The 24,703-nt window shown below is 36.8% G+C and overlaps 2 protein-coding genes across 5 annotated transcripts in view; one reads left to right on the top strand and one right to left on the bottom strand.

The window, feature by feature from the left end:
* LOC124277608 (protein boule-like) overlaps positions 1-15,378 on the top strand; it is a 33,441-nt gene extending 18,063 nt beyond the window's left edge. For 2 of the 4 annotated variants that reach the window (XM_046713332.1, XM_046713330.1), the window contains 4 exons: positions 2,986-3,069; positions 5,275-5,340; positions 7,276-7,431; positions 9,679-15,378. In XM_046713332.1, the coding sequence (XP_046569288.1) occupies positions 2,986-3,069; positions 5,275-5,340; positions 7,276-7,431; positions 9,679-10,014 (642 nt within the window). In that variant the 3' untranslated portion in view covers positions 10,015-15,378. Of the gene's footprint in view, positions 1-2,985; positions 3,154-5,274; positions 5,341-7,275; positions 7,432-9,678 lie in introns of all 4 variants that reach the window. The other 2 variants (XM_046713329.1, XM_046713331.1) reach the window with 2 other exon arrangements.
* An 813-nt stretch (positions 15,379-16,191) lies between these two features.
* Positions 16,192-24,703, bottom strand: part of LOC124277587 (dynein heavy chain domain-containing protein 1-like) — a 208,656-nt gene continuing 200,144 nt past the window's right edge. The window contains 1 exon segment of the mRNA XM_046713305.1: positions 16,192-17,099. Coding sequence (XP_046569261.1) covers positions 16,755-17,099 — 345 coding nt within the window. The 3' untranslated portion in view covers positions 16,192-16,754.

Raw genomic sequence — 24,703 nt, 5'->3', positions numbered from 1 at the left:
AACTATGGATAGGATGAATCCAACAGAATCTTGTAGGGTAGCTAAGGGGGCATCAATCTGTATCGCCTGGTGGTAATACAGTGCAAGTCCTGAGTTTGATCCTCCAGATGGTGACAGGTGATTAAGCCAGTTCTTTGTATGCCTGCATGATAGAATTTTAGAATATTGACAAAAGTGGCTTATCCTTCAAAATCACTTAGTTTATTACCAACTTGTCATTCACACAAGCATTACATTTTGGAAACACTACTGAGCTATGACCTATAAATTAGTATTGTTGGCATATTGACGTTGACTGATCTTACAGGTGCAGCTTAAAACTATTTGGGGTAGTAAGACTCAAAATATTTTGACACGGATTGGGATGCTAAAAAATGTTGAAAACCCTATATGTTTTGTCATAAAACAGTTTTCCTAAGCTATGATTTGATTTTTTTTTTGATTTTTTTTAAATCGTACCCTGTATCTTTTTGGTATAGGTATTAGTGTTTCAGTTTACCAGTTCACTGGACTGGCAGCACTTACAAATATTGGTGGATGGTGGAGTAGCCCTGTGGTTAAAGCGTTTGCTCATTAAGCTGAAGACCCGGGTTCGACTACCCACATGGATACAATGTGTGGAGCCCATTTCTGGTGCCTCCACCGTGATATTGCAGGAATATTGCTAAAAGCCGCTTAAAACCAAACTCACTCACTTACTAAGAATATAGGTCCATCCATTATTTTGCCAGGCCTATTAATTAAGCTAGTGAAACCTTGTGACTTGCTTACATGATGCTGGTAGATCTGCATGTTTATACATCCGATGCAGTTTATATATATTATTACCCCAGCTGTCTTCATTCATATTCTCTTACACACACACACACACACACACACACACACACACACACACACACACACACACACACACACACACACACACACACACGTCAGTTATCAGAATTTCTTAACCAATAACTGTGAAACTTTCTCATTCTTGACTTTTGTTTACTTACTGTTTTAAGGTAGATCTCTCCTAATTAGATGTTTGATCATGACTAATTGCGTCTTAGCCACCAACATCTTTTAATCTCATCTTTATTATCTGTCCCCTTTTGGAAAACCTGTAAAAGATTTGTCTGCACTTCCACCATGTGAGCCTCAATAAGGTGCAATGTCACTGTTACATTTTGGCTGTACATGTTATTTATATTCTGTTGTTATTGGATCAATATGGACGAGGAATTCCCCGGCCTCTTGTAAAAAGAAAAAACCAAGACAGTGTTTAGTTATTTATTCATAAATGGACATTAAGATGTGATTAGTTTCAGTTAATGTTGTTTTCTGCCAGTCCAGTGGACCGATAAAAATCAATTTTTCAACTAACACATTGAATTCATACTACTCAATGATAAATTACTGGACAGTGAAATAGTTCAGGTGAATGTTATCAGACCTTGCCAGATCTTTACTGAAGTATCCTAAATAACTTTCATGATAACAGGGCTCTGTTAGAAAAGCAGTCTCTTGTGTGTTTGAAAACCAGTTAAGTTTTTATTTGGATCTTCAAAATCTTAGATAACTCCAGACATCAAAGTATTAGATGAAATATTTAAGAAATTGGTATGTCATTACAGTATGTTTGATTTGGCTCTAACCTTTGAAATATTCATCCAAAGAATAGGTTATATTGAAGTGGTAAGGTGAGAAACATGTATTTTACCGTACTCCAATCCACCATGTTGTGCTGCTTCTACTGATGTATCTGCAGCTTTGTTGTTTAATAGGATAAAGATGGAGCAAAGAAAATAAGCAGAATAAACTTTCAGTTCTATAAAAGCAATTCATAAATATCAGAACATTTAAAAAAATTGCTAAAAAAATGAAAGTCCATAATAGTGTGCAATAACCACATCAGCGACATTCCTACATGGGACCAGTACTAAAACATTTTACACTTGGTTGTATATTCTTACTACAGTGACAAATAAGTGAAATTTCAAAGCTACATTTCTGAAATCTTGCTATCAAAGGCAAATGTTGTCAATTTTATTTGAAACAGTGGGGGTTACTATCTGTAAAGAACTTGATTTTTATATGCTGTTGAATATGGCATCAATGTGTTAGTTATCAACACCACGTCTTAAACCATCTAACTCCAGGTAATATGGTTCCAGTTACTCCACCTAAATCATGGGTGCTGTCCATAATAAATATATTAACCCCAATAACCTCTGCCAAGCAACCCATTTCCACCTTGATAAGAATTATAAATAGGGAACATAATATGTTGTATGTAACCATCCCTGGTTGAAAGTGAAAAGAAAGGAAGCACATTTCACTTTTTAGGCCTTCTGTGAGTGATGCCATAACAAACATCACTGCACTATGAGATGTTTATCTTACCCTTTAAACAACAGCCCCACAGTTTCCTATGCCCTTCTGAAAAGTGACTACTTGGAAATGTAACAATGATCTTTGGAAGCCTGAACTCTCATATTAGACCGGTCAAAGTGTTGTGATCATTTTTTTGCCACTTTGAAAAATATCTGTAATATTTCAGACTTATTAAAATTTATATATACCTGTGACCCTCCTTCTTAACAAGCTGTATAGTCTGATATCGTTTGTGTCCTTCCAGTTTTGTCAGAGTAACATACACTGCTTATGATTTGTGTCCAGATAGTACCACCAGCAGAATTTGAGTAGTATGTATCCTTTTAATACTTTTTAAAATCTTTTTGGAATTTTGGGGGATCATGGCGATTGTATGTGTACCAATGAAGAATCCTTCTTTGAACCACCAATATCTGTACCATTTGTAGTCATTCTGTATTTGATAGGGTCATGTGCATAAACAGTCATCAACAAGTCAGGATTCAATAACCTGGCTGCATTGCCCGTAGTGGTAAAATCTGGAAAGTTATTTTTCGTGTCCTGATTTAATAGGGCTGTGAAATGATTGTACTTTAGTGAAGTGAATGTTTCCACTGACTATTTCAGCAACCTGCCTACACAGCTACAGTGATGGTCCCGCAGACGCCAACTATGTATCACGTGGCTCCACAATATTCTGCCTACCAGCCAGTAAGTGGATACGAAGGGCCTAACAACACAAGGCTATTGGCATCCAAACCAATGCCTCAGATTAAAGAGACATACACACATTTGGTAATTCTTTATACAGAGGTGTGGTTAGATGAGCGCATTGGATGCACCTTTAGCAACACTGAGTAACAACAGCATGATTGTTTCCAGACCCATAGATCTGTACAAACGGCATAGCCAGTACTGTTTAGTTTCAACTAACACTGTTTTGTTGGCACTTTCCCACTTGATTGTCTTGAAAATGAAATCACATGGTCGTGAAAATACACCTGTAACCACCTTAGTTTTGCTTCTTTGACCAAGAAACATTTTACGTATACATTTATCGTCATTTTAGATATAGAAAATGCATGTACCTAATACTGATACACATTTGTCTTTTTACTCTTTACTTTTATTTGTTGTTGAAGGTGTAAATAATCCAAGTAATAGACCATTTAAAGTAAACAATCAACAATCTAACTGACAAACATGTTGGCAATTATTGATTGGTTGATGGATGTTTGGTTAATTTTATCAATACAAATGATTGATCCGTGTTTGAATAGGTAACTGCTGAGATAATAGCTCCACTATGTCTGCTGGAAATTCTGTTGAGATTGGAATAACAATGTGGATCATTACAAGTGGATAAGTTATTTGGGTGGTCAGACTGACTAGGTAGATTACCCATCATGGCAACCTGACTGCATTGCATTGCAGACAATATCAATCACCTAGTTTTCCAGTGGTCCATGCTCCAGTTATTTACAGACTGCCATGCTATATGACTGTAATGTTGCAGAGGGTGGCATGGAACACAAAACAAACCAAACAGCTCTGCTGCTGACAACTGCAACAAAACAAAGGGGAATGTATAAACTGAAATGAATCCACCCAAAGTTGTTGACAAGTTCACTTTACAATAGAAAAATGAAGAACAATACTGTGACGATGTCATGGCATTTAAATTGCAAAGTTTATGTAAATGGTTGAGACAGCCCACAATGATACCTGTATCACAACGATAGATTAAAACGGGCATTAAAACTTGATAGTGACCTGTGTAGATAATGATCATAAGAATTTTCTGCTAGCACCATGGCCAATGTTGCAAGGATAGGTGGCACTAGTGGCTTGATAGCAGTTGATCCCATCCTTATTATCTACATATTGGGCAAAGATGAAAACTGGCTGGGGATTTTTTGTTGTTTTTTATTATTATTATTTTTTTATAATTTTTTTAAAATTTATTTTAATTATTTTTATTATTTTCTATTTTTGGGGATGGTGGGGTTTTTAAAATCTTTTTTATTTATTTTAATTATTTTTTTATTTTGTTTTGTTTGTTGTTTTTTATTTTGTTTAAATATCAATTGAGGTCAAGTGAACTGAACAAAGCACTTTTGCAGATTTTAGTACTTTCAAAAATGCTGAAGTAAGAAATATTTGACTAAAGGCAAATTCGAATCGGCTAACTTTTACCTCAGGTTTTTTAATCTCATTATGCAGCCTACCTGTCTGCTCATCAGTTCTATTGCATTATCCAGAACTTATGCCAAAACTTGGTAACAACATTAAAATGCCTTAAGATGCCTTCATGGCATTTGCTCCTGACAGGCTTTCATTAACTGAAATAAGAAAGAAGGAAAAGCACAGGTGGTGTTGTACCCAAACAGAATGTTAGACATAAAAAGCTAGTTACAGACATTAGTTGTTTAAGTATTCACAGGTTAAGATTAATGCTTGCAATGTTATTTTTGTAGATACATCAGGTGTGCAACTTGATGGCTAACCACAAACAGACCTATCTGTATAGCTGCTAAGATGAACAAAACTGATAATATAGCAGATAAACCTTGCAACCACGGCTACATGTGAAAACATTTGTCATTTACCATCACAGATAGCTTCTAATGTCAATATTCAGTTTTTAGATTTCCTTTTGAGGATTGGTGTGGGGGTGGGACTTTGCATTATGACTAAAATTATTTTTTAAAAACTGTCAAGAAGGAAATACCTTTCTCTGATACTGCCAGTTTATCGCCTATTTCAGAGGTAGTGGTTGTGATTTGAAATCCCCCCCTTGAGCTGCCAGAATCATGTATTTTCAAATTTGTGGTACATATTGGTACCTGAATTAAGTCTATTTATTCATTTTGCTCTTTCTTCTGTTATCCTGATGTATGATTCCTTTCCTTGCAGCAGGCTACCCCACAGTGGACAACTGCAGCTGCTGCTGCAGCCAGCCAGTGGCGTTGGGCTCCACAGGTGTGTTCAGTTCTACTTGTCTTACCTGGGGAACTGATGTTATACTCAAACCTTTTTAGGTCGGGGGTATATAGTTATACCAAGGAATCTGTCCGTCTGAAGACATACTTGTTAACCAGTAACTTCAAAACTATTGGTTGGATTGGTTTCAAATTTGGGGATAATCTAAAGGAGAGATTCAGTGCAAATTTTGAGGCTATTTTAATCTTTGGATTGGAATTTAAAAATTTATATGCATGAGCACATGACTCAGATGACTGATCAGTCTCATTGAACCATAAGTGCTTATACTGTTGTTGAGGTACCGGTACAGTCATCCCTCGCAATACCCCAGATTCGGTTAAACCGCGGGGTGATCTGTGGCTCCCATAAAAAAAAGTTGCCCAGTCATCACACATATTCACGTCATTGAAAGTAGCAACAAATCCGCTGTTGAGCTCTGGTTAATCACATTGTAAACTAGTGAAATTCAGTGCAGATTGCAATTAACAGTGTTTATTGTACATATCCATGTTTTTTCAGATGCTTAAAATATGCAGGGTCTTTTTTGTGAATAATAATACATGTACAGGGAAACATCGTAATAACTTTATCATAAAGACATGCCATCAGCCAAGTACTTACAACGTTTGCTGTGATGCAACACCCCGCGTAATTGCGCGGGTAAACACCGCCATCCGAGAATGTATGATGTCATAAAACACATTTTATTGGATTAAATTCATTCCCATTTTCATTCATTTAAACTGTTTACAGTAACAACGGAGAAACCGTGAGTGAAATGGCATTACCCATTCCATACAACGCCCGCTTACCACATTCGTGAGGGTCAGTTTTTCGCGCCTACCGCGATAGCACCAATTTCACATTTTTCTCAGCAATCACGAACAGATTACAGCCTTGTCATCCATTGACCCCAAGACCCGCGTTATTGACTCGTTGAAGTCATATTTGACAATTAATTGCCAACATTTTGTTTTTACAATCAATGTGGCACGTACCGAGGGAAGTCAGTGGTGACTTGTCAAACTGTCTCCTATGTAAAATGTATCCAGCCAGGTAACCCAAAGTATGTTAAATATGTTCGTAGAAAACATGCATTATACTTAGAGGATAGCAATATATAAGATCTCTGTTAGAATAACTGTTTGACATATAAATTATTCCGATAATGGAATAGAAATTCTTTGATGTTAAATTTTCGGATCGTTTTTAACTGAATCACCGGTACATTGGACCAAAACATCGATCTGTGCCCAGCTGATTGCTATTTCCGGCTTAGTTGAATAACAGGTAGCATGACAGGAACAACAATTGAATTATCATATCTTGTGATGTTTGATTGCAAGTTTCATGTACATACATTTATTTTCATTTACAAAGTTGTTTTTTTCACCTCCAACAATACGATATAGTTTTGACTGGGCACAAAACACGAAACAGCAGTTTTGTTATGTCCATGGAAAATACGAATTTACTTGGTCTTTGTTCCGCGTTACGTAATCGTTACTATAACGCGTGGGGTCATCCATGGACCGCAAGACCCGTGTTATGGCGAGGATATCTGTATGTAGAGGCATAGTGTTTCAGAGTTGCACTGCGCAAGGCATTTATTTTCTCCTGAAATGAAGGTGATGTCATTTACCCAGAAGTGCTTAAAACGTCATTGCTATTAAGGTGGTTGGTGACAGATTTCTCTGTTTCAACTTAGTTCTTGATTGGGCATATGATTGCTTGGGTATTCAGGAAATGGTAGGCTGTGTTTCATGTTGTAACACTGATCTTTTACATATAATTTAAATAACTTAGTTATTAATTTGATGGCAAGTATCAAATATTCCACAATCTCTAAATTTGGGGTTGGCATCTAGATATAAAAGAAGTTCAGAGATTGATCTTTTTTCTCAAGTATAAAGCTTTTAACTTTCTTTCCAGCAGAGTCCTGGCCAACCCACACTGACGGCAAATCCAGCATACGTTTATGCCACAATGCATTCGGCTCCTGAACTCATGTATGCCACACAGCCCCCACCTCAAGCATATGGGACAGAGCTGGCTGATGCAGCCCTCATGGAAGGAGCCCCAGTCGAGGTAATCCCAAGTCACTATGCGTTGTGATGACCACATCGCATTACATAGCCTCAGGCTTGCAGCTTGCGGTAACACATATTGGCCGTGGCGGAAAATGGCACAGAATATGCAAGGATAACTGATGCTACGGAAGGGAAGCACCTAACAACTTTGTTATTTTCTGTCTAGCAGCTTGCCATTCCATGATGTACATGTGTCCACTGGTTGTGTCTTGTTTGTCAACTGATGAGCTATAGGTATTTTGCTAATATACCTCATTTTTCTCAAGTTCCCTACAAGTTGTATGGTATTCAACTACCATTGGTAGAATTTTTATGTATAAGTTGCACTTTCCTATAGTTAAGTTCTTAGTATTTTTCCTCAGATAATGAAATCCTGAACCTGTTTTGAATTAGGATATAAGTAGATAACTCTTTTGTTGTAACGTCTTTTGAGAATTCCACAAAAACTCTTTGCATAACATAAGACTAGAAAGAATATTTGTATAATGTTGTTAGATTCCGATATCAGAATAAGTACATATATTTATATATATGCAAGTAAATGCTTTTACAAATGTGGTAATTCTTATCAGTGTATGTTATTGTTTTTACACAATTTGTTATGGACAGTTGGGTGCTTCCTTTATCCTTACTCCACAAGTCCTTGGATATGAAATATGCAAGTTATTCTCTAGTAAATAAACTTATGATGCTCATGTATGTTTTTAATTATTCATGCGATATATATTTTTTTTCCAAAAGTGAAAATATTGTATACATTATGTGTCATTTTTTATCATGGTAAGTTTTCAACATGACTATAAAGTCAGTTGTCGTATATAGGTATATGTTGCATCATAGACGCCTACCATTCACAATCGATCTCCATAGAAACACTGGGTTTTGAAAGATTGCAGTGTACTAGTAAAAGATGCATATAATCTTGTCTTGTACATCTTTTTCAGCTTCTGTGAAATTTGTCTGTTGTCTTGTGTCCTTTTATGATCTAAACTGTTACTGGCTGATTTATGTTGATGTGTATATATTGCTGACGTAATGTGTCAACAAGTGGTTTAAACAGTGATTAAAGATATGTATCCTGCATATATCAAAAGAATATTACCTGTTCAATATTTTAACATCTAGGGATCTTCAGTTTTAACCTTTTGTCTTTGCTACTAACTTGTACTTAGATTTCTGTTGCCCATACCTTTGAGCAAAGCATTTCTGTGAATTCTTAGGATCAGATTCTAGCTTAAAATTTTTAGTGCCATCATTTATGAAGAAACATCAAGTCGTCTTTTATCAGTTGTTCTGTTCATGGTGTTGATGGCTTATAGAAATTTTAGATTAAAGGTCACAATCACTTCCATTTGTGTTTGTGAAACGTATTTGCTCTTACGTATGGGACTTTGTTGAGGGTTAGACTGATGCACTATTTCATCTATTATTTATCAAAATCACTTGTTGATTCAAAGCACAAATACTGGCAGTATCGTTCTTGTGAAATATAACCACCAACTACATATTTGGGCAAACAACTGAAAAAGAAGAATGCTGTCACACATCAGAAGAAAATGTCTAGGGACCTATATCATAAGTTTGCTTGTCGAGACAGGCATTCAGCCTGAAAAGAAAACCTTAATGTTTGCAGAATACTTTTCCAAAGGGGAATTATTTTAGGACATCATATTTATAAACTAGTTGTCTTTATTTAGAAAAAAGTTAAATTTTATTCCTTGATATATTTACAATGTGAAATTGTCAGTGTGTTAATTAAAATTTATACAAACAGTACCAACACTTTTACGATATTTAAGAACTATTTAGGATTTTATTCTGTGTAAGGTATGCTAATCATTTCATTGTCAATGTCTATCATGTATTTACATGGTCATTTTCCACTGCATTTACCTTGTATGTTACTGAGACAGTGTAAGGTGTTTGTCAGTTATCTTGCCAGTATTGGTGCTCTGACTGTTATCATGTCTTGTTGAGCAGTCCATTTGACTGCATTTATGGAGACAATGCATTAAGACATGTACCTCCTAAAATATGTTTTGGAACAAAGGAAACTTTAAACAGTCCTCCTAAATGCAATAAATAGTCAAACAAGTGATCTCCTAAATTCTGTTAACAAACCTTTGCCCTGTAGCAAATATTTTATCCTGATCTTGTGGCATTTATTGGTGGTATTGGAGAATGCATTGCCTACATAGCATGGTGTAATGACTAGTGTTTAAAGCCATCCCCCCTTTCTCTTCAGGGTACTGGTGTGGTGCCAGTGCAGCCACCGTTGGCCAATCACATGCATGTTACTGACGCTAACAGTCTCGCCTCTTCTGAGCAGACCCCTGTTACAACCGTGCTTCCTATGCATACTCCTGCATCCAATACTGCCACCACTGTCGCTAACTTGAAGAGAAATGTAGCAATTACTAGGCGCTCTTACAGTAGCCCTACAATTCTTGTGAAGCATGGCCACAAGGTACAGCGAGTGATGCTGTCGCCTGGCTCTGTGTACGGCGGGGCCTCCGACACGGGGGAACATTGTCATGAGGGCATCATGAAAGCCCCACATCTTAATCCCAGCTCCAACTGAAATATGTAACGGGAAAAAATCACAGCTCAATTGAAATTATTTGTAAAAGAATCTCATCTTGTTGAATATTCTTACACAAAGGATTTGTGTTCTGTGTTTTCGTGGAAAGTTAAGAATGATGATTACTGTAACGTTTTAACAAGAAGAAAGATTGGTCATTTGTACACATGACCAGCTGGAGGGATTAAGAAATATTTTTGGATCCAACACTTTTAAGAGTGCTAATTTTGATGTCTCAACATGAAGAAATATGCTGACCTTGTACCCAGTTTAAGATAAATCATGAATATGACACTTTTATTTTTGTACATTGAATGTGAATATTTGAGCCAGTGCCTTTTCCAGGCTGGGCAGCCACACTTGTCTATCATAGGTGAAAAGCAACACTGAATACCTCAGTACACCTGCATTGAGATTTGTCGTAACTAGTGTTAAAGGCCAAATCAGGAAGCCATTTGTTTACCCTTCACTTCACCTTGTATCCTTAAAATATTGTCAGACAATAATGATGTATTTCTGAGATCCAGTTTTCTACTCATTGTTGCACCCTCCCTTAACTTTCACATCCAGGTCAAGTACTGATATATACATGAATAATTGTTTTAACAAGTGAAATGGAACTAGGTACTAAACTACACAAATTTGTGTTCATAGAAGGATGCTGTTGGCCTTCTGGAAATGTTACTTTGGCGGAATGGAGCTTGATGAAAAGAATAAAATAGAAATAGCAACCTGTCCTGTGCCTCATGGAAAGTGTGGAATTTCACTCTCAGGAAGTTTTTATTAATTCAAGCAGTCAGAGGCTTATAATCAAGGATATGGTTCAAGTTATTTTTATGTTTGGCAAGTAAGTTTTGATAATTAGAGCATGGTATTAATAAACCTTTCAAATAATGTAGAATCATAGTGATAGTGAATTTAGATAAAGTTCAACTGCTTACACAAATATGCTTCATAGGTTTACAGTTCATTTACGGTTTTGTTACAATTCGTGAAGTGTTGACTGAAATTAGCTCCAAGGAATACCAGCTGGCAATTGTTTTGTGCTGGGCAAGGGTAAACAGATGGTCCAGTTAAGATTTGAGCCTGCGTTGTTACATCATGCAATCATACATTGTGCCATCAGTGTGCTGTAGGGGTGTAACGGAATGATGATAGATTTATCATATGGTGACAGTAGCTGATACAATAGATTTCAACAAGGTTTGCTAAACATACAACTACTCTAAATGTTGTCCATTTTTTTTATTGAAATCATACCACAGCTTTGTTTCATACTGTGAGAAAATCAAATTTTTGGTCAAAGGTATTTGAACTTTTTAATTGTGAGTGTTGTATCACGCTCCCAGTCAACATCGTTACATCCCTCGTGTTCTGCTCCTTCATCCTTCCATCATTTGTTTGTGTTACGTTTTTGTCACTGTTTTGTTTTATGTCCCACATTGTCCTGTGCAGTAGTTCTCGACACACTGTTTTGTAAACTTGCTTTTTATAGCTTTCATATTTGCATGTTGTGCAAATTCATAGCATATGCATTTATTTTGTGTTTGGTGAACATACCACATTTTGACGTTTCAACATCTAACATTTGAGTATTGTGTTTTTACTGGTCGGTTGTGCTTCTTGGAAGTCAAAGTATTTTGGCTATATTTCATGGTTGATAATCAGCTTATATATACACCAGATACAAAACCGTCAGCAAAATTACTTGACAATATCCACAGAAATAGAAGATATATATAATATATTTTGGAAGTTACTTATTATATTGAGGGTTTATCTGTCATTTTCCTCATATATATGTTTATCATGATACCACATCTTGAATACTTGTATTATTTATTTCATTTTGTTATGTTTTCATGCCTGCTTCAACAGGGTTCTGTTGTATGGGATGTTGTATTGAATCCTTTATACAGTGGTGCAGCCAAACTCAGACACCGGAAACCTTCCTAGGATGGAAGGATTTGAAGTTATGATAGGACATTCTGAAAATGAGAATCATTATGGACCCAGTAGAACACTCGAGTCTAAAATGCCAGACACATTGGAACCAAATCCCAATCTAGTCTTTAAACAAAATGCCTGCAATATTATCATACTCTATTTTTTAATGTTTCTGGAAACTATTGTGGGTGAATTATAATTGTCACTTGTCATTTTCTTGACATATTGCTTATGTTATTTATATACAAATTGTATATAATCCTAGTTTATCAAACATCAGTGCTACTAATGTACCACATATTTGGAAAGCATATTTCTCTACATCCCTGCACCTGACCAATTAACAAGAGATAGAGTGTAAGTCACTATTTCCCTGGCTGCACCACAGAAAGGAAATGCATCACTCCTAGTGTCTAGTCTTTCCATGTCAGTTGTTTGTGCTCTGACGGCACCTGGTTGTGATAAGCACAAGGCAAAGAGAGGAAAACTGCATCCTGGGTACCAGGTGTTAAAAACCAAACAATAAACATGCCGACATTTTTAAACTATTAATATTTTCTGTTCACTTGAATTTTATGCTTTCTAGCATAAATAGACAAGTGGCTTTTTGAAATAGTTTTCCTCAACAACAAAAAGATAATGGTTCAGATAATATCAGATATCTCCAACAATGTTTTGGTAATTATTTTCCAGAGAGCCAGTTTCCCTGCCTTTGTGTTAAAAATGTTATGGTCTCATTTATGTGGAATTATGTAAGTTATCTCCTTGCCTTCAGAATCAGTACATTATTTTGGGCTAAGTTCATACTATGCCAGTGTAGTAATGTGCCCAATTAGTACATCTGGAACCCATTTGGTTTTCACCACAATCCAGCCCATAACATCAAATGAAAGTATTTTCCTAGTCCAGAACTAAGAAGTATGAACACTTTATGAACCTAGTAGGTATTGATAATTTGAAAGCAAGGAGTTAACAAGAACAATGTTATCTTTACTTTATATTTTATGTATTCGAATGTGAACTGAAATTAACCATAGTCATTTCAGGATTTGTGTTCATAGCTGTGATTTCAGGAGATACATGATGGTTATTACTGTAGATTATTCAATGCCAAGATATGGCTTTGTTGAATTTGATATGTGACTTTTGTTCATTAATATTTTCATGTATTCAACTGAAGTGGAAGTCTTTAAGTCTGATTGCAGAGCCAGTCCAACGAGGTAAAGTTCAACAAAAGTATTCATGGCACACTTCACAATATGCCTTTCTTTCTTTTCCTTTTTTTTGTCGCACAGTTTCTATTCCAAACGAAATCGCTGACAAACTACATTAGAATCACGACTAGATATGGGCATAATGGTGATTTGAACATTTGGGGAGAATGTGATTTTGTTTGTCAGACACACTTTGGAAACTTGATACAATATGGTTACAAGTTTGTGATTGATGGCATTATTTCAAGGACAGGGATTGGGAAAGGCAGGGACCATGGGCCATTTTGCACATTAGAATACTAAATGGCCCATTAAGTCGACTATTGATACAAGGGCAGTGGCCCATTCTAAATACAGAAAATGGCTAATAATCTTGAAAATGGCCCATTGTCAAAGTTCTCTATCCCAATCCCTGCGAGGATATAAAATGGTGTATTTATACACACAATAACTGTGAAATCTGAATTAACATATTTGCAAAGAGCAAAGTAATTGCCATTTTTCTTGTATACTGTAGACCTTACCAAAGACAAATATTGTACGGATGAAGTGGGCCTTCTCTATTTAGTAAAAAGGGGCAGATCTATGCTTTGTCCAGGAAAATTGCCAAAGCAATAATCTCTGGTGTCGTCAGCAGGGCCGGCTTATGGGGAGAAAAACACCTGGCTCACCATCCGCAACTTGAAATTCGTAACCAATATATGAGGGGCGGTGGGGTAGCCTAATGGTTAAAGCGTCGGCTCGTCACGCCGAAGACCCGGGTTCGAATCCCCACATGGGCACAATGTGTGAAGCCCATTTCCGGTGTCCCCTGCCGTGATGTTGCTGGAATATTGCTAAAAGCGGCGTAAAACCAAACTCAGTCAGTCAGTCATAACCAATATGTACAAGTTAATAGGTTTGTCTCATTTGGAGTTTTGTTGAATGCCAGAAGTGGTTATTAATTATAAGACCTCATGTGACATCATCTTTACATTGATTTTATTTTTAATGCTGTCTCTGCTGGCCCCAAAGTGATAGAACCATGGTTAAGTGAAGTGCGGATATTGACATGATGTCCAAATACAAAGGTTTCACATGCCCATTCATGATTAACTGGTACATTATTTCTGTTCTAACTCAACCCTAGAAACATTCTATGACACTGAAGCAATAATTGCTTGTACATTGTTTGTAGATATAGCCAGCAGAATCTGATTGTGATGTTTAGTCTCGTCTTTGTATGGAAAAAGTTTGTAATGTCCAGACATTTGCCTGTTTGAGGTGGGTTTTCACTAGTTTTGTCTGATTTCTAGTCAGTGGTATTTGATTAGTCAATTGCTCTTTGTGTCTGCAGGGTGAATGTACACTTGTTCTTGAACCAGTGTATTCAATCTATACATCATTATGATATGTTGAAATTTACTTTAATTCAGATGGGTATGCTGTCTATATTTATATCTTTTTTTATAGAGAATTTTATTATCAAAACATATTCTTTTTTTGATGCAGACGTTTTTGTTACCAAATGTGATCTATTTTTTAATTGTCAGTTCTGATAAGTATATTGATGTATGTTTTGATTATGATGTGGATATATATTGATGATGACATAACAGCCTTTGCATTGATTGAAATTTCAGGATCTCTAAGCACTGATTTATATTATGGAGCTACATTGCTTTGTCCTGGGATTAGACAGTGCAGACAATGAGCCTAATATGGCTGATGTGTAATGTTGCAGTCAGAATAACAATAGTTTATGTATTAATTTGGAAATAATGTTATTGGGGTTTTGGAAAAAGACAAACCCAGCTTGCACCATTTCAGATTTAGGATTTTTTATGGCCATAAATTTGAAGATCTTAGTCTCAGCAGCACTTTATATGCATGCATTCATTGATCCTGAAATACTATTTCATTACATGTTTTGAGGAAAATGATGAGAAATTTGAGAAAAAGACCTAACAAGAAATGTATAGTTTGTTATAACCAAAGCTGCATTTTGCAGTTATGCGCTCCTGACAAGGAAAGATATTTTGACGTCCATATTTGTATTGTGACAGATACTCCCTGTGATCATCTAGTCACCACCACTGTGTATGCTAAAAGTGATTGTTGCATCTGTACATCAGAAATTGGTTGTGACTGTAAGAGTGTCTGTAATTTATGTGTACTCATTTGATGAATGTGAAAATCTTCAAAGAATAAATGTGTTCATGGATATATGCGTTCATAAGTTTATTTCATGTACTGGTGGGTGGTCGTTATATTTGTCTTGTAAATCAGGAGCTTTTACAATTTGAACATCATTTGTTATTTAACACCTCACTCAACAATATTCCAGCTATATGGAGGTGGTCTGTAAATATACTAGTGTGGACCAGACAGTCCAGTGATCAACATCATTAGTAAGCATCAATCTATACGCAATTGGAATATGATGAAGTTTTTTATCGTCAGAGTCTGAGCCATCCCCTTTAGTTGCCTCTTACAACAACCATTGGTTTCTGAGGACCAGTTCTAACCCGGATCTTGACAGGTACTTTGTATTGTATCGCAACATCTCATTAAGCTCTCGTAAGGGCCGGCATATGGTCATTGTCCAAGGAAATGATAATGCAATTTGCTTTCTCAAACATGCACTTGTGACAATATTGAAAAGTCCAACATACCATAGAGACTTGTCCCATGTCCTTATGGGTGCAGTGCTCATTGCACACTTCCATTGTCCAGAACAACACTTTGCATATTATGTAATTGTTCATTTAATATTCATATACTGGTATTCACACTGATATACAATGAAGAAACAAATCTGTTTCACAAAAAGAATTAAAAAGACAAGCAGTGCAAGTTTCACATTATCACAGATATGCAATGATACTCAGTATGCACATGACCAACACCATAAGATGTGTTTCTTTTGCAGCAGTAGAAAATATACTGAAATGCCTTAGGTTTACATTTGGACCTGGTTTTGTATTATTGCTATAAAAATGCATGTGATAAGATAATACTTCAAAGTTATATTTTGAAACATGGCTTTTGTACAAGTAAAAATACACTGAACAAAAAAAAAAAGCTCTCAATCATGAATATTTGGGTGGATATCTTTGTTCAGTATATAAAGGCTGCTCATGGTGACAGCAATAAAAGCTGTGTACAAATACTCATATTTGGTGGAATTTTATTGTTTGGCATGTTTTGGACTTCTGTCGGTCTCCATCTTTCTTATAGCTACACATCAGTATACATTCTATATACAATTTCAACAGGGTTTGGACGGATGGAATTACATAATACAAGTTGGTAACATTTTGTTATTTATATATACTGAGGGAACACCACTTCATTGCAGTGTTCATTCATATATTTTCAGATTTTTACCCTCCGTACAAAGCTTGCGAAGAATCCTGGAAAAGAATAAAGGAACACTACTGTTTTCATGTGTTCCCTTATTTGTTTCCCTCAGTATATATATATATAAATATAACGATCTGACAATATATGTCAAATTAATAAAGCACATCACAGTGTTCTGACAATTGTAAAGCAATGTCTGTCGTGGACATATCTTGACAAGAAGTTACGTCTGTATTATGTGTGAGACAGCATGTACACACGTTTCTGAATCCATAATCCTTGTTCTTCAAGTGTTGGTAGGTTGACATGATGCACCACACTGTTGTCACCATGTAGTTCTGGGTTTGAAGACAGGAACAGTGGACATGGAAACATGGTGCTTTTCGAATCTGTTGTTGGGGCACTTGTTTCCACTGGCTTGAACCAAACTGGGGGTAGTTGCTGAGTCTCCTGACCACCTGGTATAGGCTCTGTCAGGGCTGCTCGGGTACTATCCCAGGATGCATTGCACAGCTTGAGGCAGGTGATGAAGACCCCTGCTGATGGAGGTGCAGATGGACACAACCCACTTGGCATTACCTGCAACAAACATTTTAGATAATAATAACAGCTCATTTGTATGTGAATGAATTTCTTTCTCATCTCCCAGTGGTGTGAGGCACTAGGAGGTTAACAGCATCATTGCAATCTCATCCTACTTGGTACCCTTTCACTACTGGGTGAACACTGGCAACATGAACATGGTCATCCAACACAGACTGCAACTAGTGTTGCTTCACTTCACCTGATTTGTTAGCTGTGCCACCATATGATTAATATGTCATGGCTAAAGCTATCTCAACTAATCATGGATTAATATGGTGATAATATACATGGCAATACAGTGAGCAAAAACTGGGAATTTCCACATGGCTTAAATATGCACCATCAAAATATCAGAGAATAAATTAATATTTCCAATATTGCGCTGTTCCTGTTAAAAATGATTGATTTATCATCAGCAATATTCATTCAGTGTGCTTAGTTTGAATCATCTTCAATACTGGAACATCTTGAATCAAGATAAATTTATCACTTCCTTCTGTGTTCGTAAAGAGGGTGATGAAAATTATAAAATGGACCAAGCCCTTCCGGTAGAATATGTGCCACACTAAGAAATTACTTCATTTGCAAACATAATAACACTTCATCTTTGCAAAGCTGTTAAGGATAATTAACTTGATCAATTGCATGTACATAACTCAGCAGCAAGAAAATAGGAATGTAGTTTACTCATTTTCTGCAGGAAGCAAGTATCACCTGCCCAGATTTCACTAACTTTATCATATATACTTCTACCTCTATTCCAGATCAAAGCTAAAACAATTTCACACCTGAGAACATGTGATGGTATTTCCATCAGAGAAGTATGTATGCCACTTTGTATCGCAATGCTGTAGTAATCTTTCTATATCTAGTGTGAACGGGTAATGCACACAAAATATATTCCCTCTAGGTTTGTAAGAAAAACAATTTCACCAAGCAAAATAAGTTCACTTTTTGTATGTTTATACTGAAGTCAACCCAAAGGTAGCGTCACAGCTGTCATGTTGCTATTTGAACATTTCAAACACTATTTGTAAGAAACACTTCAACCAAACCAGTTGTTTTACAGGTCTGCCGTTAATTGTTTTGAAAGTTTAGTGAAAAAATCAATTCCTGAAGAAGATCTTCTCGAGTACCCTTTATTTTCATGTTTACAGTTTTACATTAATATTCACATGTTGACTATGCACAATTGTTTTCTTTTCCAATGGGATCACTTGTAAGTGTCCATAAGCTAAAGTCATCAGACACCATAGCTACCCATAATGAAGTGTTCATCATCATTTTGCCGCTTTCTGTTCATTGCCACAGCTGTGACTATTTAAATGTTTCCATACATTGACTAACATGGAGTTGTATCAGTTCTCACAAAGACTGGTTGCTTGCCTAGTGACGTGACCGACAACAGATTGTTCTCATGAAAAGATGGCCTGAAAGAGCTTCAGTCATACTGTAACATGTTTAAGTATTTTCATCTTAGAAAGCTTTGTTCCCTTTAAAAGACAACTGTCAAAGCCTGAGACTTACAGACCATGGCCAGTTGGGGACCGTTCATAATTTGTGGCAAGGGGGGAGTGATGATGATTTTTCTGAGAAATATGTACAATGTGAATGCCCCCTTCCCCTAAAATTTACGTGCAAAGCAAGTGACACCCCCCACCCCACCCTTGCATATCATGTACAAAATTAATGACCCCATCACCCTTCCCATAATTTTTAAGCTGAACTTTTTAATAATTATGTACAATATTGCTGACCCACCCAGTATATGTGTACAAAATTGCTCCCCCACTTCAGAATTGTGACCAAAAAAAAAAAAAAGCAGAAAAAAAAGCATCATCACCCCCCATAGCCATAAATTATGAACAGTCCCTTATTAACAAATATGTCTACTGCATCTTCTAATGTTTCTAATCCATCAAAGATAAACTGCTCTTGCGGTTAAAAAGGAATCCCAACAACTTCTGTTGTATCTTCTAATAAGGGCTCTTGGTTTCAGTCAACTATATCTACAAACCATAAAACAAAACAAGTGTTGCCATAGTTACAAACAAAAAGTGAGACCCTGTACCAGAAAGTTAGGGAAGGATAGGGCGAACAATAAAGAGAATGTGTGGTTTGTACCATGAAGTTGTTCATCATAGTGATGATCTTGATCTAAGTAAGGTTGGAAATCAACCGCTATACTTTGTTAAAAAAGTTCTTTTTTAAAGAAGAAAAAGAGCCTTTAAACGTCAAAGGTAAGCAAAGGATGTGCAGGCAAGCTTCCCAGTGTTCCCCAACTCTGTCTATGGCTTTACGGTGGTGGCTGTGCGTGATCTTTGTGATTCATCACACAACCTCCACAATTGCTGCCAGCATCATTTCTATCTAAGTCATCCCCTGAGAATGCACAACAAGCCACAAACTTCTTGCTTCACAGACAACTGTAGCTTATTATTTTGAAAAGGAATCTCTTTGTGTTGAATCACACAAATGCATATGGTTCACGTACCCAGATCACAGACAGTGCATTAACGGACATAGTTCTTCATATGGCCAGTGGGTGAGAGTGTAATGTAAGCAGGACTTACAGAATCCTTGTTGGGTGAATACTGTTTTAGTTTATGTTGATTTATGAAAGACACTTTGTGAAAAAGTAAAATCTCTTTAGCATATGGAAATACAATCTTATAACATGGGATCTTCTGTTCATAAACAAAGGGGCAAAAAATGTTATGTTCTAGTAGCTCATTTTCTTTTTAATAAAACAGTGAAAATATCTGCTGAAAAACTATCCAGATTAATTTAACTATCCCGTGGGGATACCTTACTGATCACCTAGGATGACTATCCTCATGAATTTCATACCCTATCAAGCACTTTGGTTATGACTGGGTTATCCTGTCAGTATCAGTCAAATACAAACTTTTACAGTATGGAGACCAGCTTGCTCCAGTTTCAGAAGTTTGCAACATTAATCATCAGGGTTTTATTTGAGGTCCCCCAACAAAAATGACAATGGGTCAAATACCATTTTAGCAAATCATTTCCCAGCACAATATTTTGTGGAATATTTTATCCCTGATTCTGGAGCTACAGACAAAAGCATGAAGACTGGTTTGGTTGGGGAGTCTGTGAGCTATGTGTATGTGATGAGCACAAGAGTTTCAAGATGTTTGTATGTATCCTCCCTCATTCCTGGGGGGCCACCATCACAGGCTCAAGGTAGAGGCTTGGGGGCAATAACACCTAAAACTTATAGAGTAATTTGTATCTAGTTTATGTCTGTTCTTAACTGAAAACTTGATTGCTTAACTTATCAGAAAGAAAGTCTGTCAGTCTGAAGTAAAAATGATTTCAGCTGTAATATGTTTGAAGGTTTGAATACAACAAAATACCATATGTTTAAGTTATTAAAATTCCTATATACAGTACATGTAAATATAAATATGTATTTATGAATATTCTATCGGGAAAAAATGCTATTAAAAAGATTAAAACAGTTATTGTCAAATTTATTCTTATAGTATATATATAAATACAAACATCCTGAATTTGCAACAAATCCTCTCAACATCACAAATACAACTCAGGTAAACTACAGTATTCTAAATAAAACAGTTAGGTTACAATTTTCAGGTGAGGCCTTATTCCAGAAGTGGTTGGCTTGAATTTGTTAAATACACTAGTTTGCAGAAATATTTCAGCAGACTTTGATTCCTCTTGTAAGATTTCTGTCAAATATTCATGCATTATGGCACAAACAGGCAGTAAAAATGGTCCTCCTACATGTGGGACATCCATGTGTTTTGTGTGACAAGTGAACACGTCAAACACTGCACTACCTAACAACCTGGAAGTGTGTAGGGAAAACAGACCACTGCCTTTTGCTTGATGAGGGAATTGGTTTTATTGCCAGAAGGCATCTGTTCAACAGTCACAATAAGTATCAGAGTGATACTGATAGCATCTAAGAGTGGATAAGACCGAATGATTCCATCCACAAAAGCCTTGATACACATCTCACTGGGCTACCAGATTCACTCCCTCCAGTGCTGTACAGTGTTTACACAAGGATACTCAACCAGTGAGAAAATACTGTTTGGTCACATATTCCTTTTCATCACATATTGGCAGTCAGATATTCTATTTTGAGACCTAAAGGCTGTCAGATATTATATTTTGAGACCTAAGGGCAATCAGATATCATATTTTGACACCTAAGGGCTGTCAGATATTATATTTTGACACATAAGAGCTACTAGATATGCTATTTTGATGCATAGGGGCTGTCAGACATTATATTTTGACACATAAGGGCTGTCAGATATTCTATTTTAGCACATAAGGACTGTCGGATATTCTATTTTGACACACAAGGGCTATCAGATATTCTATTTTGGCACATAAAGGATATCAAATATTCTATTTTGACACATAAGGGCTGTCCGACATTCAATTTTGACACATAAGGGTTGTCAGATATTATATTTTGACACATAAGGGCTATCAGATATTCTATTTTGACACATAAGGGCTGTCCGATATTCTATTTAGCACAAATATGCAATATCGAATCTATTTTGACACATATGGGCTTGTGTATTATTTATTTTGATCACCTAGGACACAAACCAACCAGAGAGATGACAGCTGAAACTTGGATTTCTTGGTGGTCACCAATCAATATGCTATCAACAACAGCAACAAACTTTGCAATTGGGTGGACCCAAATACCAGTCTACACTTTATGTTCTGTTAGCACATTCAGTGATATTCTATGGTGGTATACCTACTCCAACCCACTCAGCTCATAAAGGTTTATCAGATTCACAGCAGCCATGATCAAGTCGTATCCATCAGCCAGCCATTTGATACATAGGTAAGCCCACTCCCACCAAGCTCACCATCCATACCAATTCAGCCATTGTGACCAACCAATAACTTTACGTGCCTGTCAATACTAAGAACCAGTCATTCTGCCCCAAAAAGTTGTCTATAATAAGAGAAACCTCCAGATCAGCAGTCCTTTGTCTTTCTTCAAGAATGGCATTAATTTGACACTCCTACTGTGGTAGTTTTTTCCATAACAGTTTTCATAAAGGAACCATAAAATACTTCATGACAACACATTTAACAAAGAGGAACCTACTTGATAAATGTTGTCCAGAAATTATTTGACTGACTACGTAATGCCTCCACCTTTGGCTCACAGCAGGTTATATGAGGCTTGTTAATTTGAGTAATATTCCTCCAGTTTCAGGAGGTGCATGTCTACCTTCCCGAAAACTGCCAGTCAGGTGGAGTGTTTAAAGTTGTCAATAAAACATCTCCCTGACAGCTGGCGATGTTTGAGGTATAAAATATGTCAGATGCTGTTCACATAATCATCCCTCCTTCCCAGTATGGATGGAATGACGAGAGCTGACTGCCCCCTCCTGGCAGTGGCACCAGGTGGAATACAACTTTACCTCTCCCTAGCCACAGTACCGGTGAAATAGAAGTAGCACTGTAAGCTCTACCAAGTACTTGATGTGGATTCTTCATTACAAACTGTCTACAAGGCAATAAACTGAATTGTTAAATTTGTAGTGATTGACTCAATGTTCACTGCCTTTGACTTTGGGTCTTCTCAGTCAAGGGCTTCAAGACTGTCAGCTTTATAGAAAATGGAGAGATTTATTAGTATTCAGGAAGACATATATGAAGTTAATCTCCTATTTCAATCTGATAATGATGATACACTTGCCGGATGTCATGATGCAGATCCTGTTTCATATCTCATGTAGTTGTAGAACCGAACAGGCACACTGACAGCTAAGCAGAGCTCTCTATCCATGAGGGAATCAAAATCAAAATATGCAAAGAAAAAAGTGGTCTTGTAATGCTTCAATGAAAGTTAGCTTTTCAAAGGGAGGTAGCTATGGTCCCTGACTCCCCGGTGCCTATTTTTAGTCTGGGTATAGACGTAATTAGCACCTTGTGTGAAACTGTAATGTAATTAAGGGTAATCATAAACTCTAAGGATGTTATACATGTAAAATTTGGGGAAAGACAAAGTGGTGTTTGAACAGCTGGAATAGGACTTGTTCAGACTTGAGGAATACACTTGAGTTCTCTGACACTCTGCAATGCAATCAGTGTGAGTGAGTGAGTTTAGTTTTACACCGCTTTTAGCAATATTCCAGCAATATCACGACAGGGAACACCAGAAATTGGCTCCACACATTGTACCCATGTGGAGAATCAAACCCGGCATGAGCAAACGCTTTAAACACTAGACTACCCTCATCACCCCACAATGCAATCAGAGGAAGAACGAGAATGGATTTTTTAAGACATAGCTATATCCCTGGCTATATCCCATCAGCTTGTACAGAAACAGGGCCAGGGAAACCAGTGGTCAAGAGAATGACAGCAATCCAACTGGTGTACAGTATCACATGGATCAGACAGGTGACACATTGTAACCACCTCCATCCAGCCATCTGTCACTGGCAGGGGCCTGTAGTGGGCACCTGTTCGAATCACCTGGACAACGTTAACGCAGAAGTAGCAGCTTGTATATATCTTTAATATTGTTCATCACATCATATCGTAGGCACCATGGTATTTATGAAACAGGCATCAAGTTTCCACATCATATCGTAGGCACCATGGTATTTATGAAACAGGCATCAAGTTTCCACATCATATCGTAGGCATCATGGTATTTATGAAACAGGCATCAAGTTTCCACATCATATCGTAGGCATCATGGTATTTATGAAACAGGCATCAAGTTTCCACATCATATCGTAGGCACCATGGTATTTATGAAACAGGCATCAAGTTTCCACATCATATCGTAGGCATCATGGTATTTATGAAACAGGCATCAAGTTTCCACATCATATCGTAGGCACCATGGTATTTATGAAACAGGCATCAAGTTTCCACAGCAAATGGACATAACATGGTATATATTTTATGTATATTAGACAGGCAGGTAGAAATAATGAACTCTTTTGGTTACCTATAATACAGGAAGAAGAACAAAGTGAAAGAAACCTTTTAGTTTTTTGCTCTGCAATTTGTACTTTTTTCGTATTGTTTTTGTAGAGTTGGTGTGGAAGTCACTACAAGCAGTGTAAAGTTTCCTGCTGAGCAACTGGTGTATCCAAACACAAGACATTCCTGCTGCAACAACAACAATCTGGTAGGCATACTGGCACCATCCAAGACTGTTTTACTGTTTCTCTACCTTTGTACACGCAAAACATTCAGTTACCAAATCTCTTAAATATGCTCTTTTCTCCTCTTAAAGTGTTTTCCAGTGTGAAAAAAATTGCTGGTTAACCCTAGCATTGCTGTTCAGCACTCTACATCAAAATACCTGCCATTTGTTACGATATTTATTCCAAGCTCATGTGTTAAATTATTTTCCCCCATCAAAGCTGTGAAAGGAAGAAATACTGTATTTGTTGTTGATTTACCTCCTCTTGAAGATCTAAACTGAGATACCGCACACATAAACACAAATAACACACTTTCTACATCATCTGGTGTTCAAAAGTGAGATGCAGTTTGAGCACAACTTGCATTTAACTCATCCCATAATCTATGACAGGCAAATC

This window comes from Haliotis rubra, unplaced genomic scaffold (genome assembly GCF_003918875.1).
Source record: "Haliotis rubra isolate DU_JTF1 unplaced genomic scaffold, ASM391887v1 Scf224, whole genome shotgun sequence".
In the NCBI taxonomy this organism is placed as follows: domain Eukaryota; kingdom Metazoa; phylum Mollusca; class Gastropoda; order Lepetellida; family Haliotidae; genus Haliotis; species Haliotis rubra.
The sequence above is the reverse complement of the archived record's forward strand: the minus strand, read 5'-3'. Positions and strand labels throughout refer to the sequence as shown.